This window comes from Mchenga conophoros, linkage group LG23, assembly GCF_057382185.1.
Source record: "Mchenga conophoros isolate Kocher_MC1m ecotype Shallow Benthic linkage group LG23, M_conophoros_male_GT1.1, whole genome shotgun sequence".
Classification (NCBI taxonomy): Eukaryota; Metazoa; Chordata; class Actinopteri; order Cichliformes; family Cichlidae; genus Mchenga; species Mchenga conophoros.
In genome coordinates, this window is record NC_140547.1 from 39,884,699 (window position 1) to 39,905,355 (window position 20,657).

General features: G+C 45.1%; 1 protein-coding gene across 2 annotated transcripts in view; it reads left to right on the top strand.

Annotated features, from left to right (window-relative positions):
- Positions 1-283: 283 nt before the first annotated feature.
- Positions 284-20,657, top strand: part of nrp2a (neuropilin 2a) — a 59,320-nt gene continuing 38,946 nt past the window's right edge. The window contains exons 1-3 of one of the 2 annotated variants that reach the window (XM_085263854.1): positions 284-1,219; positions 10,283-10,460; positions 20,345-20,526. In XM_085263854.1, the coding sequence (XP_085119980.1) occupies positions 1,144-1,219; positions 10,283-10,460; positions 20,345-20,526 (436 nt within the window). In that variant the 5' untranslated portion in view covers positions 284-1,143. The remainder of the gene's footprint in view (positions 1,220-10,282; positions 10,461-20,344; positions 20,527-20,657) is intronic. The other variant, XM_085263853.1, reaches the window with a different exon arrangement.

Sequence of the window (20,657 nt, forward strand, 5' to 3'; positions counted from 1 at the left end):
CACCCCCGCCCATTTTTTAAACAGCCCCAGGAGAAGCTGTGATCCCCTGGTTTACCATGAGAATGTTTTGTTTGTTTTTGTTTTTTAATCTCGGTCTCATCTGTGGAAGAGTTAATATCTGTGGTGTCTTTTGAAATAGGATGCATCTGTTTATGTGTGTGTGAGTGAGCGAGTGAGGGAGAGCGTGCCCCCCCCCCCCACACACACACACATCCTATAACCGGCGATCGACGGGAGGGGGCGGAGCCGAGGCGCCGTGACTGTAACGCGATAGCTGCTCAGCTCAAAAGCGCGATCACTCACACACACAGTGCACACACCTCACAGGCTGGACCCACGCTGCTGTCGGGGCAGAGCGCAGGCTTCACGGAGCCGTTACCAGAGAGAGGAGCGAAGACAGCAGAGAGGAGAGGTGCTGCAGGAGGAGGCACGGCATGTTCGTTGTTTCTGAGGATCCAGAGCGCGCTGCTTTTCATTTATTTCATTACTTTTGTGCCTCGCTGGGAAGCAGCTTCGGACTGGGGTTTACGTGGCTTTGAGAGCTGTTACCGTTGGACTTTTTTTTTCTTCGGGTTTCTTATAACGCTCCTACCGGAGAACCAGCCAAACCCTCGTGTGCGTAAAATCCGCGAGCGGGAGGACGCAGAGTTATAGGGAGATACCGGGACAGGGAGAGTCCCCCTCATCGGTCAGACGTTGGCGCACCCCGGAGCCTGCTGTCCTGTCCGGACTCTGCGAGGCGCAGATATCCCCTGAAGCCTCCCAGCTGCGGAGCGCACGCAGCACTGATCAAGGAGTTTGTTGATTCACTGTGGGTTTTTTCTTCTTCTTCTTCTTTTGGATGCGGTTTGGTGGCATCGCTCCGCTAAATGGACAGAGTCAAAAGGACAGCGCTTACAAAATATTCAGATTTTTCTCAGTGACAAGTAGTTGGCACACACTTTTCTCCACCAATGGTTTAATAAACACCGTGGGCTTTTTACTACAGCGGTTTAGTTTTCACTGCTGGTCCCAAACGGCTGTGGATTTTTCTTTTTTTTTTTTGGAGGAACGGAAGCATTTCAGTCCTGCGAGGTGGAAACATTAGATACTTGAAACTATCTACAAGTTTCTTTTGGTTTTTGGTTTTGTGTGTGATTCAACATGGATTTTGTGTTCTCGTTGGTTGGATTCTTAATGGCAGTGTGCCATGTATCGTTAAGAGTCAGAGGACAAAACGGTGAGTTTTTTTGGTTACTTCTTGATTTTGACGCACTCGTGATCTGAGTCAGCCAAAACAGCCTAATTGACACTAAACGTTGCTCTAAATCACGGGAACGTGTTTTTACTATAAGCACCACATTTAAGTATCATCTTCTCTTGGTCATTGTAATTGCTTTTATCCTTCAAATTCATTTCCAGGTCTCCAAGTCATATGTTTCAAATTATTTCAACACACAAACGCTCCCATGATAAAGCTGTTGATGTTTTATTCCTGCTAAATATGGCAAATACAGCAGCCTGCGGAGGAAAGGCTCTTTATTTGTTTTGTTTTTAAATGTTTAGATCTTATGCACTTGTTTCATCAAAATCATACTAAACATTAAAAACTGAAAGACATGGATGCGTTCATTAAATATTTAGAAAAACGGAAAGTGGAAATTGTTACGCTTAGAATAGTTTGCCGTGAAGCGTGAATGTTAAATTTAAACACGATGTTTATCCAACCCGTTCTCATCAGTTGTTTTCCTTTGATTAATCATCTCTGGGTATAAACTAACCCCACGCCTGATTAAAATGCTTTTGCGCACATCGTGATGAAAACGGCTAAAGCTGGGTGAAGAGCCTGCGTCTCACAGAGCCCGTGCGTAAAAGCGTACGAGCTTCAGTTGTGTTGACTAATAGGATCACTATCTTCATCAGCCACCACGAGTCTCTCCTTCAGTATCTCCTCGTGCTCCTCCGGGTTGTCTGGGCAGGGTGAAGCCAAGGCTGAGAGCTCCAGGCGGCGTAGTGGCACACCGCCACCTCTGCGCTCTTAGCCGTCTAAAAGAAAAGAAAAAACCGCAACTAGGAAGATAAGGAGCAGCATAATAGGAGCCAGTTGGTATGGATTTAGAGCCTTGTTTTAAGATACTTAAGTAGTTTACTGTTCAAACAGAAACGGCACTGTGGTATAGCTTAACCACATGAGTCCTTTGTATTCTTCAAAAAAAAAAGGGGGGGAATAAATTTCAGGTTTCACCATGTGGCATAAAAATCAGGGTGATCGCGATGCGTTCGATCGCCGGCAAATAAATGAGTGGATTACAAATTCACGCGTGCCGTTTCTTTACGCGGACAGAAATTGTGACAGATTTGAAGCTGCTGCCGGTGGTTGTTGTTGGTGGTGAGCAAGGCTTGTCTTACCATACAGAGAAGTGACGCCACTGGTGGGATGACACATGGCCTCACGCTCGGCTCACTCGTTCCTGTCTCGGATTGTTGACGCATTTACGGTGGCACACTTTTTCATATTTATGTGCGCTTTTCTTCGCCGCTGTGGTGATCAGGTGGCATTTCGCAACCCAAAACTGCTTTATGTCTTTCTTTCGCGTGTCTGTGATTCTCAGTGCTGGCTTTTTACTTCTTAATCATCATGCGCTGTAGTAAGATGTACATTTTATGCGATCTGCATAAGTAGTCTACTGGGAGTAGGCGGGCTGGGGAGCTGTCCGTGAGCTCATCATGACTGCTCAGCCTTTACAATACCACCCGCTGGCGTGCCTCAAAACAAAGCCAAGCTCTCTCTTCACTTCATTTGCACCCATCTTCTTTTTTTTTTTTTTTTAAAGCTACTTGTTTTAAATAGGACAGCTATCTCAGACATCCCTCTGAATGTGTGTGTGTTTTTCACTGGCTGCGCATGTACCCGTTGATCAGAGACAGATGTGGGCCTCTTGGCAGTCATCAGGCAGGCAAGAAGCTGGATCCCCCCCTATTCTCTCTCTCTCCCCTGCCAAGACACTGCACCACATCTCCCTGCCTCTGTACTCCCCTCAAGAGCCACATTACACACAGATGCCAGAGGAAAGAGAGACTGACAGATAACAGAACAGAGACAGAACAGGGAGAAAGCGAGAGCAGCATAAACAGAGAGACAGGGGGAGTGGGAGAAAGACGGTGACTCCAGAGTTTAAGAAAGCACAGAAGAGTGACCGAGCCATAGCACGAAGGCAACAAAGAGGAGGAACGCTCAGAAACCAGATCAGCTGAGTGGATTCTGCATCAAGCGGCATGGTGGAGGAAAAGGACGACATCAAAGTGTGCAGGGGTCAAGAGTCAGATCGCATCCAGGGTTCATGAAGGGACAGCGTCACGTAAAGTGGGATAAAGCCCCAGCCACAGGGGTGAAAATACTATCGCAGAGATCCTCTTGTGAATGTTAAGCACACAGAGTCACGTTAAAGTGTTTCATTTTCTAAAGAGTTGCTGTTTTGTGATGACAGAGTCCATCTGTGCTTCGGCAACTTGATACATTTGCAGCAGCAAAAGGTTTCCCCTAAAATGTAATGTTATGGAACGAGCAGATGCACGCCTGAGGCATCCCAGCCAGGAAACTCTTTTAAGTGTAAAAATCCTACGAGGTGCCAGGGTAAATGATCCACTAAAGATGTTCAGCGCTTGGACAGGTCATGCTGTGGACTTCTGTTTTTTTTTTGTTTTTGTTTTTTGTTTTTGTTTTTTGCTGGTGGCACCTTCACCCTCATTACAAAGCACCATTTTTTGTGTGTGGTTCTTCCTCAGGCAGTTTTCTGCTGCAATATTTCTGCACGAAGAAGAGTCACTTCCATTCCACTTGTCCTGTAATCACAATAGTTTGACTCGCTGACATGTGCATTAATTACTCCTTACCACAAGCATTAATATTCAAGCCATTAAGCAGCTCATTTGCATGTTTATTGAGCGGGCGGCTGTGCATCCTCTCCATTCATGGTATTGACTTCTTTAGAAGTTGGATTTCTATTATTTAATAATATCAGCTCCAGGGTGAAAAGAACTTAGTAAATTTTATGTTTATGTTATTCATGTTTTTTTCTTTTCTCCCCCTTCACCCCTTTGCCTCTTGTCTTCTCCTCTCGTCTAGGATCCTTTGCATTTCTCTGTACTTTAATCTGAAAAAAACAAGGTCACCTCTCTTAGCATTCATAGCCAAAGACAAACCCAGCGGCCCGTTCAATACCAGTCAGGTATGAGAGTCACAGGCTCGCACAAAGCCCTTGAACAGCTCACCACACTCAGGGTGAAATTAAATACAAGACCCCCATAAATAAAACAGAGCTGGGTCTTTTCAGTCTGTCGCATTAGCTGCACATGGGGGGGATCTTAGCGGGCGCTCGGGGACTGGGTTTTTAGGTAGGAAGCCATAGGGGGTCAGCTTTGTCAAGAGGCAGGGTGTTTTAGAATCTACTGCAATTCAAACCGCGGGTTCTGAAAAGAAGGAAGCAGTTCAGGAGTGTAAATTTAAAGAGAAGAAACTGCCTTTTTTGTAAGAAGTGTAATTCACCCAAAAAGAGGTTACTTTTTTTTTTCTTCCTTTTTTTTAAGCAGTCAGTTCCACTGCAAGGTAACACTCTGCAAGGTGGGGGGTAGAGGGTGCTAACAAATCACCAAGACTCCTGCAGCAAAGCTCAATTCTTCACAGCTTTCCCTTGCTGATGTAGGCTCGCTCCACCTTAGACGGGGAAAATCTTTTGTGAAAAGTGCTTCGGTGGTGCAGGTTTGACACTGGCGCGCAGAGCCGAGGGGGTGCACCGGTGGGGGGAGAAGGAGACGTGATACAGTAGCCAGGTAGCGTTTAGGATTAGGCCCACACCATTACCCCCCCCCCCCCCTCCACCCACCTCCTGCTGAAGGCACCAGTGACCATCTGTTTACTCGATTGATCCATTGATCCATTGATCGGAATGGCCAGCGCTGTGCATTTAGCTGATTAACGTGGGGCACTTATCCTGTTAGGGAGGGAGGAGTAGAGAAGGAGAAAGAAAAGGGAGGCAAAGAGGATTTGGGGATATTATCTGCTTTTGATGTGGCTTTTGTTAGTTCTTAAAAGAAATAATCCCCCTTTAAACACAGTTAACAGTGTTTAACAAAAAAGCCATTGTCAGCAACTGTTGCGTTTCTTGGAGCCGACTGTTATTTGCTTTTGGTCAGGTTTCACAAGCTCAAATCCACCTAAGCATCAATGCATGCTAGTGACCACTGAAATCAGGCTCAGCTTTCAGCGGAACGCCGTCGTTTAGCTACAGCGTATTTGATTTTAGATGTAAATTTGACGCAGCGTTGTGTAAGTGAGGGGAGAGATTTCTATGCTTGTTTTATGTTCACAAGCACAGACACAGCCCCCCCTGACAGGAACAAGAAAATGTTATGGGCGTCCAATCAGAATGCAGGGAATGAATAAAGGCGTTAAACTGTAATCCTCAGGTTTATTTCTACAGACTCCTCAATCTGAAAGGAAACGACGACAAGAACAGAGCATAAAAAAAGTGAAATGAGTCTCAAATGTCTTTCTGAAATAAAGTTATTGGTTAATTAAACTAATATGAACGTGGAATAAGAAATAAAGAACCAGCTGGATGATAGAAGTGCAACAGTTCTTGTCTCATTATTTTTATATTTCTGGTCTATTAACAATCTTGCTGTTTCCTTGCATGCATACACCTGTACACTTTACCTGCATCACATCCATGGCCAATTTGGACTCACCGATTAGCCTAACATGTGTCTTTTGACTGAGGGGGGAAGTCGGAGTACCTGGCGAGAGAAAGCATGAGTCTCTCTCTCTTAACGCTTTTATTTTGAATACGGCAACAAGAAACATTTGAAACCAGCATATTGACTAAACTCAACCATCTATGACTGGGTGGGCCACGCTCCCTGCTGCTGAGGCGCACACTGGTTTGACCTAAAAGGTCTTAAAGCAGGTCCCCACCTCTTCATCTCCCTCCCTCCTTTGGCCCAGCCTAGTGTCGAATGGGTGAGATTAAAAGCAGTCAGAGAGACAACCCCATGCTCTTCTCTGAATGTCTGAATGCATGAGTGCTGCCCACTCACTCCCCTCGTATTCCCTCACTCTGGGTGATAGCACTTTTTAATTAAGGTGGGGAAGCGGGGAGGGAGCAGGCGCAAGGGACGGGACGAGAGACACTAGGAATGATGGAGGGATTTATCAGCGCCTCTCCTCGCACTCGCGGCTTATCCCAGAGCGTGACGCCGTGCCTCCCCGATAAGGCAGCTAATAGAAATAAGAGCGGCGGGACGTGCAGCCGAACTCACACATGCTGCAGAAACCTGAGCTAAGACATGCAGACGTATGCACATTTTCTCAGATAATGAAGATAAAGGCAATCGCATTGGGTGCGAAGACGTCTCAGGAGCGACTAAAAAAGAAATGCACGCTCACACTCACACAAAAGTCATTAATTTCATTGATACAGTCTGCGCTGTGCTTTATGTCTTTTGGATTTCAGTTCCATCCACTCAAAACGCAGCTCTGCAAACATACTCTTAAGACTCACACATGCATAAAAGTGGCATTGTTCATTGTAATAGGGCCTTGGTCCATGCATGGTAGGGACATATGCAGCACTTTGTGTGTGAGTGTTTGTGTGCAGACAGATGGGCTGCTCTAGTAGAAGAGACAGTGTAATTCGTGGAGCTCGCTGGCAGCTCCTGAGTGCTTCCCCTCTGTTACTCATCCAGCACCACAAGTTCTGTTCACACCCAAACATTCTGCTTTAAAGTGAAACACACACACATTTGTACCATATAAGCATCCTCATAATGGCGAGCTATTCAAAAAATTAGAAGAGAATACACACACATCTGTCACTTTCCTTCTTCTATTAAATTTTTTTCTCATCAGCCGCAAACAAACACCCACCAAACTGCACACACGCATGTTTGCCAGTGCATGTGTGTGTGTGTGTGTGTGTGAGAGAGGTGACTGACAGAGGTTTCCCCCTGGGGGTCGGGATCTGCAGGACAGCACCGGATAGCAGGCATGTCTTAATGAGGCTCGTCAGGCTCTTTTGCGCTGCACACACGCACCCGCTCCTTTCTCCATCTTTTCTCTCTCCTCCTCGGCTGCCTGTATTTTTTTCCCCTTCCTCATCACCTTTTGTCGCCTCCTCCCTCTCCCCGCGCCTGTCACTCCTCTCCCTCGCTCTTCCCACCTATGTGCTCACCACCGCCCATCATGAATCAACCCAGCCTGCCGCCTTCACCCCCCCTCCGATCAATCTTTCCCCTTCTTTCTCAATCCGTGTTTTATCCATCGCCTCGCCATCAATCCTTCACCCTTCCTCACAACCCTCTGCTCTTCTTCATCCTCTTTCTTCACCCTCATCCTCTCTGTCACATCTCCCATTTTCCTTTCCTACTGTAATCCTTTCACCCCCCCCTTCTCTTCCCACTCATTCTGTCATTTCTCCTGCATCCCTCCTCTTCATCCTCCTTTGGAGGCCACTGAATGGGCAGCTCAGAGGAAAAAAAGTGTTGAGGCTGCAGGATTCTCCCCAAACGACTTAATCTGCCGAGGCTCTGCGCGCTGATAGCCTCTTGCACACCGTCCCCTCCATAGGCTTCCCAACAATGACTGTCTGTCTGCACAGCCGCGGCAGATAAAGAGATGTCTGTGCATGTGTGTGTCTATGTGTGTGTTTGTGTGTGTCTCGGTCTTTCTGTCTGTCTTTGTCATTCTTTCCTATCCCTGCTATCTTTTTGAAAAATTTCAGTTAGTGATTTTTTTCCTCCCTCCTGTGATTGACAGGCCCTCTGCGTGTTTTTGGAAGTGAGTTTGTGTGTGTGTGTGGGTGGTCCTTTGAACATTGTGCAGTGGCTCTCTGTGTTTCCGTGTATTTATACGTGCACCTAAACGCGTGGGCGTGCGTTAAAGCATGTATTCATGTGTGCACTTATGGCTAAAATTGCGTGTGTGTATATTTGTGCAGTAGTTTGTATCTGTGCATACGCAATGTGGGCGGCTGGAGTCATGCGCTCCCATGAAATCACCGGCAGCTCTGTGTGTGTGCGTGTGCCTGATGTGAGCGTGGGCGTTGCTCCTCTCCAGTAACAAAGTAAGGAAGCCATCGCAGCTCTATCAAATGTCAGAGAATCTAAGTGTGCCTTTTAAGCACAATAGGCGGTGGAAATGTCAACACTTGAAGGGTCTATTACACTTCAAGCCTTTGGTGCTGTTTTTTTCCCCCCTTATCTTTCCTTCTGTTTCCTTTATTGGTGCTTTCACAGAAATTTGAAAGAAACAGGCAAAAATATCAACCCATTTATGTCAATAATGGATTCATTCCAGTAGCTGAGTGGTTAAGGCCAACGTTTAGTGACACATTGTTAATGCCATATGATTCATGTTCCTGTCTCAGCTCCTTTCCTTCCTCATATGTATTCCTATGAACGTCCGCTACTGTAGTGAAACAGGATTTGTCTGTTGTTGCGTTCAAAATCGTGTTGGTTATTAAAGATCTCACTGGAGGATCAGCAAACATAAGCTAAACAAGGGATTGCCAAACAGGGATACAGTTAGCCCAGAGTGTACTTCAGGTCCTTCTAGAAGAATTATCTAAATTAACTTTCACCAGGACAAAAAGAACTGAATGGAAAGAATCAGTCAAATCTTAAAGAAACGCTTAACAAGTCATGACTTTTCCCTAAAATACATTTTTAAAGAGTCTATCCTAGTCTATTTTTTTTCTATCCCTTGGAAGATATACTTCTGCGGTTCTTCCATAGATTTCAATTTAGGATTCTTTGTCTCTTTTCACTATCTGAACGTCTCTCTTTGATTATGTCTTTGGTGCTTCTCTCCATAACCAGCAGGCACATGAAAAGATTAGCTCAACTAATAAGAAAATCCAAAAAGAGTAAGAATTGAACCGACCCGAGCAGTAACTTCTTAAAGTAATGGGTAACCGGTAAAAATCAACACAGAAAATAGATAAGTAAATATGAAAGATTATCGTTAGAAGTAAAAGCAAACATGAAGTTAAATAAAAGTAAAATGTATGTACAAAGTGTTACAATAGGAAGTTAAAACAATGGATAAAAACGTTAGCTAAAAGTATGGTGAAAAGCTAAAGTTGTTAGCTAGCACTATGCTATCCAAACAGAATTTTAAAAGATTTAACAGGTAAAATTGATCAGTAATCATAAAATAAAACATTAGAACCATTGTGGATGAAAGCAGTTTGGATTAATCTTAGAGCTGTGGTGGTACATCAAATGAAAAAGGTTGGGACCATCTGAGCTAAGCTAGCTCCTGCTGTTGTCGTGGTGCCCCTGTTTTTTTTTTTTTTCTCTAAAATTGATAATATCTCAAATCTGTTGCAGAGTAAGATTAATAAAGAACCAATATGCACAAGGCTGCCGGGCTTTGTGCGTGGATGTGTGCAGAATACTCATATATGTTTCTTTTGTATGTGCATGTGAGTTTATGTGTTTAGCATGTTTGTGGGAGATAACGGAGAGAGCGAGAGCCGCCGTGGCTCACGGGGCGAAATCAGAGAATGGGGTCTTTTGTTAGCGCGTTAGCTTTTCATTACAGAGTAGGGGTGAACCCCAGAACCTAGCTAGACAGGCCGTCTGCGTGTCACTTCCTGTCTAAGCCTGCAGAGCTACGCTATTGGCAAGCTATTGTTCCTGGGAGAGCGTGATAGGATCAGGGAATGTGTCCTAATGTTTGCAGATTGGCTTGCAGGAGCAACAATTACACTTGGAGAACGCTCCCTATGGGGGAGTAGGGAGATAAGAGCCTGGGTGTGGAAGAGGGTGAAAAAGGCTCGGTGTGTTTCTCTGTGTGTGTGTGTGCGCACTTTCACCAAATGCAACAGTAATGATCTTTTATTGTTTTAATAGCTTACCCATGTGGCGCTGCTTGCATTGAGAATCCACAATGGAGAAGTTTTTCCAATTTCCTCCTAACTGACAGCCTAAATTGCTTTCTTTTGTTTTACTGTTCATTTGTTGCTCATCACATCTTCATATAGAGAAGCAAGGTAAATGAAGGGGCGCCCACTGAGATGCTGCACTAGGGGAGCGCATCATTTCCTCAATCTTTTTTATTATTTATTTATTATTTTTCAGTGCTTTAAATGAGTCTGCCCCTGCAAATGACGCTGTGTAGAAATGCATCAAATTATGTTTAAAATAAAAACATGCATAAAACATTTTTAACCGCTCCTCTTCGCCTGCTTTATAGTCAGTACCTCCCAGCACCTTCTAACTCACCTTTCTGTCTCTTACACAGCGCCGGAGTGCGGAGGTTTGCTAGATGCCAGCGAGGCCGGTTATATCACCTCCCCTGGCTATCCTCTGGAGTACCCCCCACACCAGAACTGCCACTGGATCATCACGGCACCAGAGCCCTCGCAGCGCATCGTCCTCAACTTCAACCCCCACTTTGAGATCGAGAGGCTCGACTGCAAGTAAGACGGGAAGGCCGGGGAGGGGGGAAGGAGCTGGATTCGGGTCATAATGGTGCAGTCCATAAAACCCACTCTTTTCTGTCAGGGGAAAATTGGCTTCACCAGTAAGATGGTGTGCTATTATTGTGGCTGAATGATGATTCATGTTGACACGTTCATTAGTATGCTGCGAAAGCATCCGTATCTCAAACAAGTAATTTCCAGTTGAGGCGCACAGATTTTTACATACTGTTATAATTCAGTGCCGGGTGGTTTGGCCCAATTCCAGGCTGCTGAAACGTAATCCACATTTTGACCACAACAGGTCAATCGCAAAGGAAATTTTAATTGCAGATTGCAGGCTTCCTGTGAATAGCAGACCATTAGGTAGACTGTGGTTTTCTTTTTATATTTTCTGACATAATTATTTATTCAGAAAATGGAAAGCACATAAGCTCCATGTAGAAGCACATAACCATTAAACTCATTTTGTCCTGGATGCTAGTCGCCTTCTCCCAGGCAGTTATGGGGGTTAAATTCCTTGCTCAAGGGCACATCAGCTGCAATATCAACCCTCTGTGTTTTAGAGGACAGGAAATGCTGCTCATTTCCACATCCCAAGGTTTTCTGCTTCTTTCACACACTCTTGAATACAGACGAGGAAAAACAGGTCGCAATAAAACAATAAAACCCAAATGGAAAGAATGATTCAGATAGTTTAATAATAAGTTCCTGTGTTATTTCCGCTGGTTAAGCTTTAAAAAACAAGCGTTGTCAGCCAGGATGTATTTGTGTTTTATCCTGCTAAGAACCATATAAGGTGAGGTTTTTAACCTTCTGAAGAACAGCAGACTACTCGGGAAGATTTTTGACAGATGTAAAAATTTGAAATTGACTTTTGAAGGCATCAGCCAGCATTACCCAGACTATAAAGCTCTAATCCCCCCTCCATCTGATAATCAAATGCCAAGCAATATTTGGAAGTCGGCGTCTGCTTTTGGGCAGTAAAGACAGAATGATAAGATAGGATGTAAGAAAATGAATCATGATGTATTTTGAAGTCAGAGATTGGAGGGTGGGCCGAGAGAGAATAAACAGGGGAGGCTTTAAGAAGTAATAGAAGGGAATGAGACCCAGCTGTTTATCTCGATATGAGCGAGTTGGTCAGTTTCCTTTCTCAGAGACATAAATAATCCAAATCATATGGTCTTCTATTGTCTATGACCTCAGAGGAAGACAGTAGCGGGAGGGTGGAAAAAGCTCCCAGTCTCTACTGTTTAATTCAGTTTTATATACAACCAATTTTGGTCAAACGATGAGTCCATTTGGTCAGTTTATCAGTGCACTTTCTCTCTCTTCTCCACTCGGTAAATTGAAGAATTAATAATGGGGTTTTTTTGCATTTATTTTATTTATTTTTTGCATTGTTCGTCTACAAAGTGCTTTGTCTGGCTGGGAGAAGGGAAGAAAAACCAAACCAAAATAAAAAAAAACCGTTGCTTTCATGAGCGCATGAATGGCCGCTTTGGTTGGAAAATGTTTTGTAATATTTGACGGGTTCTTTTCGCACGGTAGCGCCGCAACGGCATTGAACTTGAAATGTTATTTTGATGTCGCCGCCTTTGAAACTCCAGGTTTCCGTCGTGTTTTTTTGTTGTGTAATTATCTTTTTGCACTAAAGCGCCTCTCCGCTTTGACACCAGCATCGCTGTGTCGGCAATGCGGCGTGCCCGCACTTCCTGTTGGACTGGTAGAGAGGGAGGGAGGGATGCCTCAGCTGTTGATAAGCAGTGTGTCAGGCAGTTTCTCACAGCCCAAGGCATGCAGGGCAGGAGGAGGCTGAGGGAGGAGGAAGAGAAACTGAAATACCCCCTTCTTCTACTTCTTCTTTTTTTTCCCTTCGGTACAGACAATCTTATTAGGATGGGGTTTTTTTTAACTTTTTTTTTTAACACACGCCTGAAGGGGACAAGGCCTCGGCGTGCCCTCTAACACACACTCCCACTCAGTCTCCCTTCATCCTGTATGTATGAGTGTGTGAGTGTGAGTGGGCGTTTATGAGTGAGTAACTGTGCAAGCACGTTTTGCAAGTTTGCACGGTTAGCATCCCTCTCTATCCATCACACCTCTGGTGACCCCCACCCCCCAGTTTGGAAAGAAATAGGGAATATTGCCAACATGTTTTTATGCATCAACTTGAACACCAGTGTGCCCTTCTGTGTTTTGTAGAGAACCCTTTAAGGCACAGAAAACAGCAAAATAGGGCTTGATAATCCTCCTCTCTCCATCCCGTGTTATGCTTTTCTTTTTTTTTTCTTTTTTACACGGATTGATCCAGGCCCTGTAGCGCTGTTACGGGTTGCTTCCTTTTCTTGCCTGTATGATTAGGCATGGCGGTGTGAGAGAGTGAGCAGAGAGGAGATTTTTGCATGTTTTCACGGTCCTCTCTGCGAGGTTAGGGCAAGGGGAGCCAGAGGGCTTTCCAGGAGGAGGGAAGGGCTCGGTATCTCGGCCGGGGCTGAAAATCTGCGTGACAGGTGGGATTACAGAGATGGCAGAGCAGAAAACCGAAGCGGTGTTACCTGAAAGACGCAGGGCTGTGGTGTCTGGACTGCTGATCATGGAAGCACGCAGGAAACGGGGGGAAAATGGTCACATGAAAGGCTGAACATATGTTTTTGGATATGCTTATAAAGCACGCATGCACGTGCGCTATTAAGCACGCAACCTGTCGGTGTAAAAGTGCTCATCAGTCATCACCTCACCACCGCCACCCCCACCCCATACCAAGGCACTTTAGGCCTTTATAAAACTGAGAAAAGTGCTTGGTCAGCTCAGGCAAGGCTTCTGAACGCTAATATCCCCTGCCAGCTGGTGATTTTCCCTCGGCGGGTTCAAACAGTCAGTACTCGTGCGATGTAACGAAGCCAAACACCGGCTCGACTGCAGCAATCAAATCGTGAGCCTTATGCAGGCGCTCCATGTCTGAGGTGGCACTTTAATTCAGGATTTCATTTCAGGGGGAGTCCGGCCATGTGCCAAATAGCTCTTACCTCCAGGCTGCCAGCCGATTGATGCGAACTAAATGTAATAAAGGCTAGATGAAATATCAGGCCCATATCTCTAATGCAATCTGCCATCACCAAGCCCCAGGATGCTACCTAGTGATATACCAGGAGTCGAGGAAGGGGAGAGAGAGAGTTTCTCTCCAGCTCTCTTTCTCGACGTCTCCCTCCTCCGATTTTTTCCTTCCCTCCATCTCTCCCTTTGTTCTTCCTCTCTCCCTCTCGCTCCCGCCCAAGGAGGTGTTTTATTTTTATGCACTTGAATTAAACATTGAAACGGGTGGGTGCACGCGCACACACAGACACACACACAGACACAAAAACAGTCATTCAAGAAGATCCATTTCTTGCACTTTTTCCCGGTTTTTATTTTCTCACTTTTATTTGGTTATTTGTTATTGAATGCAGTCTGCCTGAGGTGGAAAGATTTTATTATATAACTTTATAACTCTTCAGACACACAGCTAGACACCCCCCACACCCATCCCCACCCCCCGGGGCTTGTGACATGTCTGGCCACAGCGAGAAGTGCCACCAACACACGTACCAGCTCTGTGTTTCTATGCATGATATCGCCTTTTTGCTAGAGCTCGAGGGAGGGGTGTATGTCTGTATTCCGCTTGTAATGGGAAATCTATAAATGATCAGCAATAGCCAGAGGGGAAGGAAAGTAAAGAAGGCGCAAAAAGGGAAAGGGAAGGATGATGGCTGAGGATGAAAGGAAGGACAGACGAGCTCCCAGAGGTCATGGCTAAAGGAGGGAGTTGTTCCAGGATCATATCTGTCAACATCTGGCATTTGGCCTACAGTTAGGACACAATCATGGTCATCAGCGTCCAGCAGTCAACACAGCTGCCGGGATTTAATGATGATATAATGGCTAACTGGTACAATTAACCGTAAAAACCCAGCATGTGATTAGGATAGCCCGGTGCAGCTGCAGCACTGTTGTCTCTGTATTCATCTGTCACAAATGTAATCAGAGTTGATGAACTACGCCGCGGCGCGAGGAAAGCACAACGTTCAACATGCTTCGATAGAGGTGAAACGCGTCCAGCGAGAGTCAGCAGGGTCACGGCTTCAGTGCAGACAGCGTTTATAGTTTGATGCTTCCGATCGATGCTGCACTAGAAGGTCTGGGGCTGAGCCTAGACGGTCTGTGGTCAGTGGTTTGGCCCGAGTCATCTGTAAGCATGAACTCGTGATGGACAGCAAGGGGGAGGGCGGCGAGGCATGAGGAGATGAGAAGGAGAATTGCTGTTTGTTTTTTGGAGGGGGCTAGATTGAAGATGGCAGGCCCCCGCGGATCTGCTGGGATTTCGCTCGCAGCATCTAGTTAATATTTCAGAGGCACTTATGGCTTATTAGAGTCCCCTTTGCGGGTGGGAGGGAGTGTGTGTTCAGATATGTGAATATCTGGGTGTGTGTGCCTTTGCTTAATTTCTGCCTCTGCTTGTGTAAATCGCGGCGAGGTGGACGAAAGAAAGCCAAAGACAGCGCCTCATTGTTTACTGGATGGGGGTCTTGAGGTTTCTGTGAGCTCTGAGAAGGAGAAAAAACGGGTGGAGAAACACAGGCAACAGGAAGGGGGGAAATCATTTCAGCCGACGGCCCCGAGTGTCTGAGGGTACGGCCAAGTTTGATTTCCTGATGCTCGAGAACAGCTGTTCCCCTTTTACCAGCATAAACAAAATAAATCAAGGAGACAGTGACGCACCCGTGGCAAATTACGTGTTGATCTCTTACATAGTGCTGAAGTTCCCAGAGAATGCTTTGTGTAGGCACTGAGAATAAACTAAATGAAACACATACACAAAGCTAGCTCTTTTACAGAAGGGTGGTTAGATGAGAACTCATGTGCTGATTTCACAAAAGATGCAGGAGGATGGTACCAGCAAGGACTGTAAATGTATATAGCAGATCCCTAAAGGGGAATGACAGGACTGACTGCACATTATTGCATAGTGACCACTAGCAGGGTTAGTAAGGCCACAGAGGCATAAAAGGCCTATAAATATATAAGCAAGCAGTGCTCTGCAAAAAGACTTAACACCTAACAAAGGCTTGCAACCTCATATCTCTCCACAAGCTCCTGCTTAGAAGATCTGCCTAAATGAACACATCAAGATTAATGTTGGCTTTGAGAAGTTCCCAGATTTCACAGTAACACCTGCTAAATGATGGGCGATGATAGCGAATACGGCGGACCGTCGACTCTTCGCGAGGTAGGTTGTTAAATCTGCCCCTTCACATAAATAGTGCTCATTCTACTACTCTCCTCTAGTAAGGCCAAAAGGTGCCATACAAGCACAGCTCGCATTGTTTAATGGGACTGATTATTGTCAAATATGTGACAATAAATAAATCTTTGCTACGTAAACCTCATAAAGGATGTAATTTAGATAAAGTGTCATCATGTATAGTAATCTTCCAGAGCAGCTTCATTGTTTACGATACCGTCAGCACCCAATTTGGCATCTCTTAAAAGAAACCAGTACTGCTCGTACCAGTTTCGTCTTTAGTGGTTTCTCGATTTTTTTGTAGCCTATTTTTACAGTTTCTACTGTGTGTGGTGTGTATGTATACTCGCTTTGGGCCTGCGTTTGGTTGTACTGAGGCACTGCTGCCTGCAGGAAATGTCCCCGGTCCCCAGTAAACAGCAAAATGTGTGAAAGGCACAGGGGTGTCGTGATATATGAGATCAGAGGAAGAGAAGACGTGTCTGGGCTGGTGCAGAATTACTGGCCTTTAAGGGTTTTTAGTTTCTTTAACCTTCTCCCTCTGTTCCAGCTATATTCTATAGGGGAAATGAGGGAGGTCGAAACTGCTGCCCCCCATAATGGTTCCCTAACACAGGGCTGGTCGTGCAGACCTAGACAGACCACCAGACAGACGGAAAGTTGAGGATGGATGGTGTCAGACAGAAAGGCGGAGTTTGAATCAAAACAATTCCTAGAGGAATCTGGATCTGGATGGGGGCTTTCTGCTTCCGTGTGTGTGTGAGAGAGCGGGATGCGGCGCTAATGCGTACCTTCATGGGCGCAGATGTGCGAGTGCGCATGTGCAAATGATTTATGTGTGTGTCTGCGCAGTGTCCTGGAATGCAATCAAGTGTGTTCTTGGGAGAGACAGACAGTGGGCTCTCACACGTCAGGTCCTCATGCAAGTATTCATCAGAGCCTGGGGAGAGGCTGAGCGAACAGGTCAATAATCACATCTGAGGAACACTCACTCACTGACGCTAATCCACGACAGGAGAGAGGGAGAGGGGAGGGAAGGATAGAGACCCACTCCAAAATCAATTAAAACCTAATTAGGCTCTCAGCTCCTTCGCGGGCCTTTTATCCTCGGCGTTGGTGATGCAGCATCGACTGTGTACGCGCACGCATGTGCTTGTCTATGCGGCATGTGTCTGTGTACGTGTCTGTCTTTGTGTGTTTGTTGGCACATGTTTTGAGTGTGTGTTTTCCCTAAAGCATGTGTCAGTAACAGCCCTAAGCAGGCGTACTTAAGGGTTGGCTGCGGCTCTCACAGACTCACAGTTGGAGCCTGCCACTAAAGCCTCTACGATCGCCTCTGTAATGCAGGATTACAACCAAGACACGTATAAGAGTATTGGACAACAGCTTCTTTACTTACTAGGAGGAGAGCTCTTCAGGCCTTCTTTTGTGCAGATTGGCTTGAGCCCCAGTCGTCATCACAAGCTTAGACTGGAGGAGCGTGCAGGAAGACTGAAACATGTCGCAGTGCACCTTTGAAACTTTAAGATTTATGAATTTTTAAAAAAATAACAATAAAAATTGGTAAGAGAGAGGCAGAGAGAGTGAAACTGTTGAAACCGGTTCAGGAGGTGTAGCAATATCAGGCTATCATGCTATTTAGCCTAAGGCTGCTTTCACACCAGCCGTGTTTGGTTGGTTTAAATTAGACTCTGGTTCACCTGTGCAGAAGTGGACACAGTAATTCCACTCAAGTTCAGACCAAAACCGAGACCCTTTGGAGGAGGTGGTCTTGGTGGGGTTCTAAATTAACTCCAGAGCAGTTTGTTCGTGGCATGAATGTGATCGCACCTCAATCCAACCAAGCTAACAGGTGTGTCAGTACAGTTTTAGCTAAACACCTTCCTGTAGGTAACATAGCTGTGTGAAAAGTTCTGCGGAAGCCAACAACTAGCCTTGAAATGAACATAATGAAAAAGCTGCAAGTCCACAAACCCATCAACTGGCTGCGACCAGAGTAAACGGATCAGGCTTCAGAAACTGTGTCTTGCAGTTCCCCCCTAATCCAACTCTGGCACTGTTTTCGTTAAACCCTCCTTTGCCTCATATATAAACCTTCTTACCTTCATCTCGGCTTTAAAATATTCTCTGAAACCATGACCTGAAAATCTTCCCAAGGCCAAATCAAACCTGAGATTCCTTTATTTCCCAAAGTGCATGTCCTTTGTACTCTTTTTTTTTTTTTTGGTTTAATTAACTCGCCTCGTCCTGTACGTTCTTTTTGTTGGTCAGATGCTTTCATGTGGCGATATTGCAGGCTCATTGCAGCATTTTCACACTTCGAGCCTCACCTGTGCATGTACCACTCTGACCTAGATTAATATGGTTGGGATTATCCCTCCATCAGCAGTCTTAGCTTGAATGCTCTGTGTAGGAATCAATACACTGCAGGAATGCGATAGCCAAAAAAGAGGCTTAGTGACTCTACTTAATCCAGGTTTTATTCCAAGCAGGCAGCACAAAAGCAGTCTTAGTGCTGAGATTCCACAAAGAAACACAGCCTTGAGCTGATTGGTTTGTCTCATCTCTTCTGAACGCTTTTCATTGTAGAGAAGTCGCGGGGGGGAAAGCGCTTACCTGTTCGGGACATTGGCGAGATGCTGGGTTTGAAGGCGGCTCCAAAACCCGGAGTCATCTGCGACGATTTTTTAACATCAAACAACCCGTCACGCTAATTAGCGAGACAACAGCAGCCCTGTTGTTTTGTGACAGCTTTGTTACACAAACTAATTGAAGCAAGTGCGTTTTGCATGCCTGTATGTTTGAAGGGTGTAGCTGCAGGACGCCTGCAGCAATGCAGTCAGCTACATTGGGAAACCCAGTGTTTTGTGTTTAGTGTGTGTGTGTGGTAAAGACACTTGTAGAGAGAAACACGATTGAGTATCATGATAGATTATAAAATTACAAGGAAATTATTCACAGTTGCAACAACTTGCAATGCAATAACAACACAAATCTTGTACTCATACAGCAGCAAAACAAGCTCATGCTTAAGAGAATATAAGAGATAGAAAAGTGCAGATTCCTCTCAGACACTATTTGGATGAAAATGATTGAAACTTGCTTTAAAACAGTAATCCAGCACTGAGTTAGAAACAAGCAAAAATCACGGAGATTTCCACACCTTCCAGTATTCACACAACCCAAAATTACTATCCTGAAACCTGGTGATTCACTTTCAGCTCCAAAACATGAACTAGCTCCATCTTTATCATATCAGCAGAGCTATGATATAATTTAATGATGGCTGTCCAAGGCAGGGCTGTGTTTTCATACACTGCGTAGTATTCGCTAGCCGTTAAGGGAGCTAAGGAGACCAAATTAGTCTACCATTCATAGACTTTTTTTGCCTACATGAATATCAGTGAAAAATCTTTAGATCCATATTTTATGTGTGTTATCTCTTACAGGCTACATAGCTGCATTAAACAGATACTAAATATCAGCCTGCAGCTGTGGTGCATCTGCAAGCCACTTTGCAACCCACCTCCAAGCCGGCTTCTTCTTTCATCCTATACCCCACATGATCATCGCGGTGGGTCTTGTTGCTCCCAGGACAGACGGATGGAAATAACAATCTTCTTTTGACTGAACTCTGTGACTCTGTGTCGCCGCTTATGTCTAATAATGGCACAGGAGTGACACTCGGGGTTAATTTTGGATCAATCGGTTGGGCTGCCTCTTTGTGTGTGTTTTTCACACACACACACACACACACACACACACACACACACACACACACACACACACACACACACACACACACACACATGCGTAGTAGCCTGCCAGTTGAGAATTTGCTTTTATCATTCAGGGTCAGTTAGCTAGTCAAAGGTCAAAATGAGCCAAGAGCTCAAGCATGTGTAAGCTAATAAGCAAGGTGCCTGTGCATTTCTTTGGACCAATTTTACTCTCTGCTCCTTCACCTTAATGTCATCATCCCCCCCAGCCTTCACTGTTTTACTATTTCATGAGCTCCTGCCTATTTTTGCGCCTCTTATTAACAAATCCATCCATTTGCCCCAGTCTTCACCCTCAGATTGCAGCCACTTGTTCAATTACGTTCTGCTCAAACGCAGCCCTCTCTTCATTTTCTTTCCTGTTATCCAAGATTTGGTAAAATGGCGGGAGCTAACCTCGAGCTGATGTCAGAGGGATCTGAGCTTGTTGTCTCAAGCAGAACTGGGTCATAAGAGCTAAATTTATTGAATACAGCTGAGGGGAAGCAGCACATATGAGGTGTGGCAGAGATGTTTATTTGTGTCTTGAAGTTGTGTTGTGCTATTTCGCTCTGTGTATTCTGTCCTGAGGCTGAACTCTGACGGTAAATAGATCCACACCTGTCTGTTTTTTATTAGCTGTGCCGATTGCATAACCCCATAACTATCTACATTTATCTCCCCTCTACATTTCTCCTTTTATCTCTTTACCTTTCTTAATCCCTTCCTGATGCATTAAACTCTGAGTATGCTGCATCCTAGGATTTTTTTAAGGAATGCTTTTAAGAGAACATTTTAACATAACAGGAAAGAATCTAATTCATTTCTCTTATTCTTTTCAGATACGACTTCATAGAGATCCGCGATGGAACTTCAGAGACGGCCGATGTTTTGGGGCGGCACTGCAGCAACATCGCCCCAGGGCCAATTATCTCATCTGGGCCATCCCTCCAAATCAGATTTGTCTCTGACTACGCCCATCAGGGAGCCGGCTTCTCTTTGCGCTACGAGATATTCAAAACAGGTAAGGAAGCATTAACGGGTTGTGTTCTTAAAGCTGGGTCTGTTTAGTGCCACATTAAGTCAACAACGCCACACAGTTCATCGTGTTTTTTCTTAATTTTCTTGTTTTTCTGCAGATATTTTTGGGCAATT